This window comes from Eptatretus burgeri, chromosome 10, assembly GCF_056783735.1.
Source record: "Eptatretus burgeri isolate ZD-2024b chromosome 10, Ebu_testis_v1, whole genome shotgun sequence".
NCBI classification, from domain to species: Eukaryota; Metazoa; Chordata; class Myxini; order Myxiniformes; family Myxinidae; genus Eptatretus; species Eptatretus burgeri.
The window spans coordinates 67,185,409-67,197,908 of NC_140970.1; the positions used below are offsets into that span (position 1 = coordinate 67,185,409).

At 40.4% G+C, this 12,500-nt stretch overlaps 1 protein-coding gene across 1 annotated transcript in view; it reads right to left on the reverse strand.

The window, feature by feature from the left end:
• GIGYF2 (GRB10 interacting GYF protein 2) overlaps positions 1-12,500 on the reverse strand; it is a 412,728-nt gene that overhangs the window by 153,188 nt on the left and 247,040 nt on the right. Inside the window, exons 21-23 of the mRNA XM_085898803.1 lie at positions 7,717-7,899; positions 4,108-4,296; positions 1-18 (exon numbers count right to left, since the gene is read on the reverse strand). The exon at positions 1-18 is cut by the window's left edge and continues 105 nt beyond it. Of these exons, the coding sequence (XP_085754929.1) occupies positions 1-18; positions 4,108-4,296; positions 7,717-7,899 (390 nt within the window). The remainder of the gene's footprint in view (positions 19-4,107; positions 4,297-7,716; positions 7,900-12,500) is intronic.

The window sequence follows — 12,500 nt, forward strand, 5'->3', positions numbered from 1 at the left end:
TGTTGAAGAAGCCGGCAGCTGATCAGTTGGGGTGGGGAAGGATGAGTGTTAACAGGAAATTAAATTGATGAGTTACAATGATTAACAAAATTGATAGATTTGTCAAATTTTGGACAACACTTGTATTACGTTTTATCATTTGTTAACGAAAAGACAAGAGAGAATAAAATGCTGCAAGATTTAACTTTAAAAAGAAATGAAAAAATTACCCCCGTGTGGGGGTGACGGTCATCTCTATAATACCACAAGTTCTCAATGTTCAGTTCAGGTAACCGCGAAACAGTCCAAACTAACCGTTTAGATTGAAATAGTTCACAGAGATACACTAGGATAATAATACTAATGGCATAATTAATAAATATGTATTGTTCATTTAGTACCCGGATTAACACATCAGAATCACCAGTAAGTGCAATACGTGGTTTTCCGGTCTGTCCACTCTCTGGGGACATTTCACTTCCGGTTGTAGAAAAAAAAACGAAAAATTAGGCTTAGCTCTCGGAGATTATGATAATCCTGTAGATTATTCTTCACTGATTATAATGCAACTTTCAGAATGAAAATTGATCAAGTATTTATAGAGATATTGAGGTTTGAAAAATCGTTCGAGCTAGCAAATTCATTAATTATTAATTCCACAGAAGTTTCGTGACACTGCACAAAGTAACATGTCAGGTATGAAAAAACATTTTGTATGCCAGATTCATTACTTATTAATTCATTAATTATGGAATGTACTCATTGATATATTAATCAGAAAGCCCGAAGCATGTAGCATAATTTATCACTTATCCCCTCATCGGGGATCCGTGGCCTCGCCCCACAGCCTGCAGCCCTATGTCCGCCGGTGATTATGTTAGATATCGGCACGATCGAGAGGAGCCTGCTAATCATCCCTGCTGATGCAATCGTTCGGCCAGAATATTCGTTGTCAAGATGTTGCGTGATTAAATTACCAATACAGTCACTCGAATTTATACCGCCGACATACTTCTTAACAATCACCTTCGCCCCAGAAACCACAGTCAATCTGAACCATGCTGGCCACTGCTCAGACGCCATGACCGGACTACTGCGCAGTCCTACTGCGCAGTTTGGTTAAAGATGACTCGGCATTTTGGCGCGCGCACACGAAATTATAGCAAACGCAGTGAGCTTCATACTTAACGCGTGCATGTGAGAGAATAGGAAACAACAACAACAACAACACAATACCCCTGGCTATTTGGAATCCGTGTCATTGGATATGACCTTTTGCTTCCGGTTGTTGTTAAACGCTGTGCGGTGTATAAACACGATTGGGTTTTATTTCTATCTTGTGAATATTACTTAACGCGTGCACATGAGAGAATAGGAAACAACAAAAACAACACAATACCCTGGCAATTGTGAATCCGTGTCGTTGGCTATGACCATTTTGCTTCCGTTTTTGTTTTGTTTCTGTTTTTTTTTTTGTTTCCGGTTTTTTTTTGTTTCCATTTTTTTCATGGGGAATGATGCATGCCGGGAGATCATGACTGGAAGTGTATATTTATTTATTCAATTAATTTTTTCCCAAAGTTAATTTTATACTTCCAAAAGTGATTTTTTTCATGATAGGAAGTGTTTATTTAGTATTTAATAATACCGGGAGTGATTTTGAAACTCTTTCCGGAACTTTTAATTTCTTTTATTCTTGACCAGAAGTGATCGTTTATTTATTCAATTATTTTTTTCCCAAAGTTAATTTTAAAAAGATATCTCCCGCATCATCAAAAAATATTTTTTAATCGTGATTTACATTATTTGTTCGCTGATCCCGAATCCAGGCCGAAGTAACCGGAAATTGCGTCAAAATAGTCAGCTGTGCGGCGCTTACATGTACCACGGTATAGTTGGCAAGTATACAGTTGTGAACAAGTTTTATGTAAAGTCAGAAGAGAATGTAAGAAGAATTCTACGTTCGCTTCTAGGCTTTGCCTATTCCATATTATTTATATTTCATTTCTCCTTCCTTCCTTCTTTGCGAATCGCATCGGTGTTTTTGGCCATCTTCCAGATCACGTGACGATCAAACGGGAACGAAATTCAAAAATCTGTCTGGTTAGATACAAGATAATATTTTTTACTATCATAATCAATAAACAGTTGCCGAATATCTTGTAGAATGGCAGACTCGCTAGGTTTTGAAAATGGCGATTTTTATAACTTACTATATTATTTTTTATTTTTATATATATTTTTTTATTTTTATAACTTTTATTTTTATTTTTATAACTTTATTTATTTTTATAACTTTTATAACTTTTTATAACCTTGTCCCTGACCTTGAACCCGGACAAAAGTTATATCGTTGTGCAACACTCATCGACCTCTACCCACATACTAAGTTTCATCAAGATCAGAAAGAAAAATTGTTGACGGACGTACGGACGGACGTATGGACGTACGCTTGGTCCGGCTTTATTAGGTCATCTCGTTAGAGATGACCTAAAAAGTAAAAGTAAATAAAACAAACAAATAAATTAAAAAAGTAATATCAATAATTATGATACTCGAGCCCCAACTGTTGTCATGTCTAAATAATTTGGACGTGTACTGTATTACCCGACTAAATTATTTTGTTCAGTATTTACTGAACATTTTTCATTTGAAATTGCCTGCTATAATGTCAGCCAAAGAATCCTTCAGTGCTACGTTCTGACAATGAACATACAACCAGGACACAGGATGTTATAAAAAAAAGAAAATGGCACCCGAAATATACTAAAAACTGAGAATGAACGTGAACTCTGGAATAGAAAAACGCTCGAGACTTTAGCAAAGAGGAGAAAGCCAAAAAAATAAAAAGAAAATAATATAAAGTTCATAGAACACCTTGCCCCATAAAGTCTTGAGAAAAGCACATGGGAAGAGTCGTTTAAACCCTTGCTTTGCATTTCCGAGTATGATCTATGTTCATTTTGTTTGTGACTCTTGGATAACAGGCATGATGTTAACCACCAAGTGATATGCTTCGTCATATTTGTCAGAATGCAGAATCTAAAAACAGTTCTGTCTTCAGGGCATGATGGCATGAATGCAGATTCTCAGTTTTTCTCATCATTACTCTGCCCTCATGGTGTGAATATTCTCTTCCAAGTACTGCTAAACAAAAAGGGTTTTAAAATTGTCAAAAAGGCAATTTAAATTCTTCAGTGTTCAAGTACTGTATATAATTCAGTTGAAATAAAATAAAGATTTTAAAGGTCGTAGAACAAAAAAATTCCAGAAGTTTACTGCCATTGATGCTACGTTATTTAACACGCTACATTATTTATTCATGCCTGTTGTTCATGTCCTTTATGGTGTCCCTAAAAACAGTAAGTTTCCTGTTTGGAATGATTTTCAATTTTATATGACTGCCAGACAGTTAGACAGAGTAAACTAGAAGGGCACTCGGTAGGGCACATACCTCCACCAGGTTCATTAGTTTACGTTTTGTACCCCCACTGATAGGCCGGATCTAGATTCGGACCTGAGCTAAAATTTAATCGGCTTGTTCTTGTCACCTAACCAATTCACCCACCGGGTTTTGTCTGAATCCATCCATATATATTTTTAAATATCATGCTATATATCGTTTTAGCCCCATCACTCAATGGTGAAGAACCACTTAAAAATCCTCGGATCAGGATTCGGATTTGGATCTTCACCCAAATCAAATAATTCTTGTCACATACCCAAACTTTCCACCAACTTTCGTCCAAATCCGTCCACAACTTGAGACATTTTGTTCACAAACAGCCAGCCAACCAGACAGACAGGGGTGAAAACATAACCTCCATCCACCTTCGGTGTCAGAGGTAATCATCTCACTATTCTCTGCACAAGTGTTATTGGGCCAAATTCAGAGCTAAACTGCAAAATTACAGGTTCGTTTTTTGGATTGGTGTTAAAAATAAAACATTAAATTGAAATTAACTTATACCTTGATCATAATCTGACATTTGTAGACAGACAGACAGACAATGAACAAATTGCTTAACCCCACCTTTCGTGTCACGTGCACGGGGTAATAATAAAAACAATAAATGGGGGTCTCCAACAGTTTTCCAACAAGAGTTAAACAGCTCGATTCCGATTCACCTTCATTTGCACCAGTCTCTGCTGTTGCTGCTGCTGCTGCAGCCTCCGCAAGGCTTCCTGCTGCTGCTGTCTCTGCCGGATCATCTCCTTTTGCCGCTGCATCTCAATCTCTTTCCGATTGCACTCTTCATCTTCTCGATGTCTCCGTGCTTCTTCCTCCTCTTGCAGTCTTCGAGTTTCATCCTCCTGCTGATGTCATTTAATGCAAGAAGTTTCAAAAGCGACCTCAGTACAAACAGGTCTGCTCTCATCTTCTATGAACATTTCTGAAGCATATTAACTGGGGTGTAGTTTTGATCTTTGCAATCAAGCCAAAGTAAAATTTGGATAAACAATTGTGTGTCTAACAAAGACAGCTCCATCGTTTCAAATTCTAATCCAGCAATAAGTTCAAATTGTTTTCAGAGCCTCAATCGAAGGGATCAACTCTTCTGGTTGTCATCATTTATGTGCTATCCAAGAAAGGTAACAAAGAGGTACATATTTAATGTTCACAAGATTCGATACCGAGGAGTTTTAATGCGAAAAAAATTGTTTTTTCCAGCATTTGGATGTCAATAAGATAGATGTTGATATGTCACTTGTGGAGTACAGTATGTTACTCTGAACTCAAAACTCTAAAAAAAACAGTCTTAGCATGCACTGCCTGTTTACCCTGCATGAGATGCATCACAAAGACCTGAGAAACATTATAAGTCGATGTTTTGAAGCAAATTCCCATAAAATACAGTCGACTTTCACATAATGGGGAGAGCAAGCTACCTGGATCAGGGTGGAAGAGAAACCAATACGAATATCAATACGGATTGATAAAGTGAGCAAACTAATCATTATGTTGATGGAGGTTTCTCAGACAACCGGACTTGAATGGACGCACTCCAAAGAGAACGAGACATGCTCTTAATGTGATGAAAAATTGAAGTGAATTGCAATTATATTTAATGACTGAGTTAAAAGGGCTGGCAGGATAGCCTCGAGGTATGCATACTCGCCTCTGAGGTGTCTTGCCCGAGTTTGAATCTCCGCCCTAGCTTTGAACTATGATCCTGGTGTTTTGCATGCAGGACGATTCCTCAATGTATGTGCCGTCCCAATGATCGATATTAAACTGGGCGTCCGATCTACCAGCATTCGTTTGTGGACATGAAAGATCCCAAGGAGTTCTTCGCGAAGAGAAGATGAGCTTCTTTTTCTTCACAGGAGCGAAACTCATGGAAGAGCACAACTTGGGGCGTGGGACATGCATGCAGCTGGGGTGTAGAATACATGAGGGGTACAGACTGGGAAGACTGTGCTGGCATTCTTGTGGGTTGGACTTCTCATGATCCCCAATTCTGATGAATGAAGACAGACATCACGACAGGGATGAAATGAAGGGTTATTGAGTTGGCCTCCAAAATCAGCCACTGACTGGGCATCCTCCGTCAAACAACATTCTTCCTTGGCACACCTGAACTCCCATCCACCGACAAGGCCTTCATCCACAGCTTGATAGAGTACTGCTCTCCTCTCTCGGCTGGCTCCCCTGACTCACAACTTGCTCAGCTTGACGCCATGGAAACCAAGGCCTACAAAATTATTGGAATGTCCCACGATTAAGCTGAGTCTATGGGTCTATTACCAAGCCATCGCAGACAGGTCGGTGGTCTCTCTGTCTTCTACCGCCTCCTTTCTGGTCTTGTACCCTCTGCTCTTTCTGTGCATTGTCCCAAGATTTTTTGCACAGGACACACATGCTCTACCATCAACCCCCTTCTGGTTAAACTACCTAAATCCAGTATCACTGCTCACCTCCACTCATTCGTTCCTCTTTTCTCCCACCTGTGAAACCAACTTCCACATTCTTTTCAATCATATTCTTCCCTCCAGGTCTTCAAGACAGCTGTTTTCCACCATCTCAGATCGCCCCCAATCCAGAACCACGATCTTTTCTATCCTCGTTAACTCCACCCCAATCCCTCCTCTTTCCAAATTTCCCTCCTGAGAGTTTCCTTCTGCATCCATATTGTCCACACTATGCATCCTTTGCTGACCCCCCATTCCTCCTCACACTCATTGTGTGCCTAAGTCTGCCTCCACCTTGGCTTTGAACTCTGTTGCTGGTGTATCCCCCCACCCCATCTCTCAAGGGTTCCATTTGTCCTGTTGGATCCTGATCTGTTCAGTGTATCAATTCTAGCTCTTCCACCAACCTGGACTATGTATACAAAATAAAAAGTCATGAATTAAATTCAGAGGGAGGGTTTCTGAACTGAGCATTTACGTGAACGACATATCGCCAGCACCAAGGCCGAATAACAAATTCCCACTCTAACCGATAGGGTGCCCTGCATCAGCAACACAGCTGTGCTTCAAGTAAATTATGACACCCACAGCAATGTGTTGCATGCAAAAGAAGAAGAGCTAATTAGACTTTCAAAAGCAAGGGAACAAGTTGATGAAAACTAATTTCACATATTCAATAATTTGCACATTCTATTGTGGTTTCTTGTAATTCACATGAATGTAACTGGTGTTGATTACTTCATTCATTTATTATTATTTACTGTTTAAAAATCCACAAACAGGTTTCCTGAATATTATCTTTGTGGTGAGTGGATATTACGAGCACACGATATATTTACCGGTGTAGGAAAATTAAAATTTTCTGATTTTCTAATTTATTTCATGTACTTAAAGGTAAATGTGATATTAAATGGACTTTCACATAAATTTGAATTATTATCTACCTTTATTGCATACTTATAACTTCCCACAAATATTTAATTGGGAACAGCACCACAAAAGTGAAACTAAATCAAAATTTTGCACACTTCTGTACATTTGCAAATATGTCAGTCTTCTCCAACAATATAAAGCAGAAGGCAAAGGATCTTTGGCATGTATAATCATGATAGATTAAACATTTGTTCAGCAATATGAACCCCATCGTCAGTAAAACCAAATAAAGTCAGTCAGGTTCAAGTATCAGGAAAGTGAGGATGATAATATTCTGGGACCAGAAAGGTGTTTTGGCCACCCAACTCAATGTGGACTGCAAAACAATAAGTGCAACATACTACGCACTCTTGTGAACCAAAGTAAAGCTCGTAATACAAACAAAGTATCATGGGGCCCTCACCTCATGTCATTCATGTCATTCTGCAACATCAAAATTCACGACCACATATGGCGAGGCTGATGGTGCAGTGCTTTTGGGAGTCTTGAACTGTTACCCCACCCACCTTGCAGTCAAGATCGTGCACTGTCAGATTTTCATGTTTGGCCAAAGGTCAGAACTTGAGTGATGATGATGATGAGGTCCAAGTATAGGTGCACGAGTGGATCAGGAACCATTGAACATCATTTTGTAAAAAGGGGTACAATAACTTTATACAACCAGATTTGGTGGCTATCATGGTTAGAGCTTCCGAACATACACGAGACAGCTTCGACAGCATAAACTCAACAAAATACATCGATCATATCTGCCAATGACCAGGTACTATAGCAAGGCAAAGCAAAAGCAACAAAGCAAAGATCAGTTTCGACCCCTGACCCTCCACTGCTCCTATCCTTACTAAATGAAAACCCCCATTCAGTTGACACATATAAAAGGCAAATACCAACCTGTTTGCGTAGCATGTCCTCACGTCGCCTCTCTTCCTCCTCTCGGCGACGCTTCTCTTCTTGCCTTCGCAACATTTCCTCCTGCTTTTGTTGTTGCTGCTGCTGCTGCTGCTGCTGCTGCTGCTTCTGCCTTCGCATCTGTTCCTCTTCTTCTTGCTCACGCTGCCGCCTTAACGTTTCTTCCTACAATCCAACGAGTTAAATTTTAATGAGTTCCATTAAAGAAATGTTTGCAGAGAGTTTGCAACAACTTGAAACGATGAGCAAAGTCAGATTTTAGAGACTATTGGACATGACTGTGACAATGTGGCGAACCAAGCATGCAACAGAATGGTAGCAGCTTTTCAAATGCTTCCTGTTATTCAAACAAATTCTGCCTACAGTTGCCATAGCACACTTTACGGGTTATCTACTTATTATGTACATGTGCTGAGAAAATAAAAGTGAAGAAAAGGAAAGGAAAGGAAAGGGGAGAGCAAGAAAGAAAACGGAGGGTAGAGTATTGTGGGGAGAATGGGAAGAGAATGAAAAGGAGGTTAGAAAGACTTAAGAATGAAATGGCAACGTGAATGAAGAAGTAAAACAAAAACTCCCAACATTTGTCTGGGTAATAAATCAATGGGCCCTTCACTCGTGATAACCACATTTAAAAGGGGCAAAGGGGAATATTAGGTCGAAGGTAGTAGTGTTTGAGGCCCATGGTCAAAATGAACTGACATGCTAAAATTAATTTTGAAATATGCTTCTGTTTAAATTGTGAGCAGATTTTTATGCCTTATTTAACACGAGCTGTGCATCTAACTATACCAATAAGGTGTGTGTGTGTGTGTGTCTGTGTGTGTGTCTGTGTGTGTGTCTGTGTGTGTGTCTGTGTGTGTGTCTGTGTGTGTGTCTGTGTGTGTGTGTGTGTGTCTGTGTGTGTGTGTGTCTGTGTGTGTGTCTGTGTGTGTGTGTGTCTGTGTGTGTGTCTGTGTGTGTGTCTGTGTGTGTGTCTGTGTGTGTGTCTGTGTGTGTCTGTGTGTGTGTGTGTGTGTCTGTGTGTGTGTGTGTGTGTGTGTCTGTGTGTGTGTGTGTGTGTGTGTGTGTCTGTGTGTGTGTGTGTCTGTGTGTGTGTGTGTCTGTGTGTGTGTGTGTCTGTGTGTGTGTGTGTGTCTGTGTGTGTGTGTGTCTGTGTGTGTGTGTCTGTGTGTGTGTGTGTCTGTGTGTGTGTGTCTGTGTGTGTGTCTGTGTGTGTCTGTGTGTGTCTGTGTGTGTCTGTGTGTGTCTGTGTGTGTCTGTGTGTGTCTGTGTGTGTCTGTGTGTGTCTGTGTGTGTGTGTGTGTGTGTGTCCTCAATAACTCCAAAGCCATGAAACTAAGCAGCCTGAAACTTTGCATGCATACGATGGGAACTCCAAGGAAAAGCATGATTGAAAATGGAGTGTTTGAGTTAATTAAAACAACCACTTTTGAACATAATTAACAGCCTTATTTAATTATATCCTTATTTAATTATATCCCAAATGAGCTAAGATCCTCGTCCTCTTAATGATGACGTCATAAAAACGAATATACGTCATTGTGATGTATCAGGTTTGAGACAAATAATTATCTGTGCTAATGCCCGGCTTGATTCCCGCAAACAAAATTCAAACAGCTTGCCTAGTTTCGGAGATAATGGTAAAGGCGATTTCCATTAGCGCGATATTATGACGTCAACTTTTTTATCGGAAGAATTTCCAAAATCGGAGATGGTTACTGCCTGCGCGTGGGCTTTCTGCATATACATGGTAAGTTTCATGAAGATCCGATCAAAACTACGGGTTGTGAAACAAAAAATGTCAAAAAATAGGAATGATGTCATAAAAATTGATATGACGTCATAGTCATGCATCATATGTGCGGTAATTCATCTTGCTCATGCCTTGTTCGATTCCCACAAACAGAATTCAAAAAGCTTGCCTCGTTTCGGAGATAATTTTTAAGGCGATTTCCATTAGCAGAGATATTTTGACGTCATAACTTTTTTTTCAAGGAGGAATTTTCAAAATCGGAAATGGTTACTGTCTGCGCAGGGAATTTTTACATATATATGCCTCGTGGGACAGATAACAGCAATTTTTGAGAGGAATCGTGCAAATGATGATACAAGCATCAAATTTGGCACATTTGTTCTCCAGGGGATTCTAATCAAATCTGCCTGATTGGCCATTTGAAAATCCAAATTTTGAAAAATTTGAAGAAAAAGAAAACTTCAAAAAAGTCAAGATCACGAATCAATGTTGGATGCTGGCTGAGATTGGTGAATGTTTCAGAAACATCATTAAAGACGTTCCAAGTCTGCCATGCAGTTTTCTTCCCTTTACCGCGGAAGGCAGACACGACGTCACATCCAGTGAACGCATGGAAGTATGGGATCCCTCCAGCTTTCTCAGGCCCGATTGCAGAAACTACCTCATGGAATGGAATCCATCGCACCTTGGCTCCTTGGCCAAAGACAATCCACATGTTCTCAAGACCTAGTTCCTGTAAGGATGGCAGTACAGATATTGCTATGATTAGTACGTCCGTGTCATTAGCCTTAATGATAATGGACTCACTACCATCCGTCGTTGCATACCTGGCGTGTACAAATATTCGAGTGTCAGCTTCTTCATGAAAACATGGAGACACAGCATCCAGTGACTTCCTTGTGTTGCTAATCGCATCTTCTCCTTTTGTGACAATGACTGCGCTTGTCGTCTGTGCTTCACACATCTTTTCTGCAAGGAAGTGAAACAGCTCAGTCTTGTTGCTGTCATCTCGAAGAAAGCTTCTCCAGTTAGTTGGGGTCTTACTGGTTCCTGTCACTCTTCTTCTGATTCCTTGCCCCCTTTTCGACCTTGCCTCGGACTTCAGACTTGACTTCTTGTACACATCAAACACTACGTCTTCCCTCTCGTACCTGGCACCATAGGATTCCACCTTTGGGATGTCTTCTTTAGCATAGTCATCAAATATCTTTGAAGTGCGTAGAGGTAGGGCATTGATAAGTGCTGAGCCATCAATGATGACTGCATCTCCCCTTGGTTCTCTGTCTGGGATGTTCACTTGCGCTTCAAGAAATTCAGCCAGCTGTGACTTCAAACTTTTTTGAAGTTTTTTTTTTTTTCAAATTTTTCAAAATTTGGATTTTAAAATGGCCATTCGGGAAGATTTGATCAGAAAACCCTGCAGTACAGAAATGCCAAATTTGATGCTTGTATCATAATTTGCACGATTTTTTTTACTATCTACTACACTAGCCAAGTTTCAGGAAGTTTCGATGAAAACTGTGGGCTGTGAAACAAAAAAAGTCCACAAGAAGAAGATGAAGAACAACAACGCGAGTATAACTTAGAGATCCTCCACGAGGATCTAAAAAAAGTGCTCATTTATCTAATTCAGACATTGCTTGGGTGTTTCTGGATGCATGGATTTATCGACAGCAATTGGTAATCGCTTGCCAAGCCAGGCGTTTCATTGGAGTGCTTGCTTGAGTGCTTAAGCCACTTGCCGAGTGCCCAAAAGTCAATAGCGGTACAGTTCGTGTCCCAATCGGGTGTACAGTCAGCAGTTGCTATACAAGGTAGACGTACATGTACAGCACACATGGGCAGATTTGGATCTGTAGGGACTCTCTACGGGTGTGTGGACATGCCATAAGTTACAGGCGCCATGCTGGCAAAGTTTCATCCCGTATCTTATGGCGGTTTTATCAGGTTTCCTTTGTCCTCATGACTTTTTCAAGCAATTGGTTATTAGGGATACTTTACAAAGGTTATATAGTTTCTCTTTATGAGTTTCAAAGCAAAATATATTTCATAACACCCGATTTCCAAGCCGTTTCCCATATTAACGCGTTTTCTAAATTACAGAGTCAAATCTGTTTTTCCACACATCACACGCAGCTATTTATAAATGTTAATGCATATCTCCTTGAAACGTCTATATAAATGCAACATTGTTTTTAAAATTTGTTCATTGAAATTCCCCCAAAACAACGGTGAAAGCTACTCAAGGTTTTTGGGTTGTATACAGTGCGTACTGTAGTCGGTAATCATGCCGACTCAAATCTACAGATATCGGCCAAGCACTAATATATATATATATATATATATATATATATATATATATATATATATATATATATATATATATATATATATATATATTGTTGTGGTTGACGAAATTCGCAAACCACCATTCAGGTCCCTTAGGTGAGATATCTCTGTAAGTATATGTGTAGTTAGGCCCAAACCCGTTGTTTAGAGGGAATAAATGTCATTCATGCGGGCTGCGACCCTTTTAGATAGCCGTTTTTCTTTTACTATCTTTATTTTGGACCAGCCGCCATTACTACCATCACAACCACCACCAACCACGTCTCAACAGCCATCACACAACAACCACCAACCGCAACGCCGCTTCACAACAACAGCCATGACCCTTACCGTCACAACTCGCCCTCGCAACCATCGCATCACCGTCATTCCCGCGCCGCTTGTGGGCACCGATACTGGACTCGTGCAGGGCGCGCACCGAGCAGCGGGTGCAGAAACACCAGCCTTTCCGAAGAAATCGGATCAAAAACGACTCACGCCCACTTCTGTTCCGTCCTATCAGCGAGCATGGGGCGATTTGGCCCTGCCTCCAGGTGCGTCGGAGTAATATCGCTATATGCAGATTCATGGATCAAAAAGCATTCACGCCCATTTTTCCTCTGTCCAATGGGGAGCCAGCCAGAGGTAAAGGGTCGAAGGTGAAGGAGCGAGGCCCCGGGGGCTA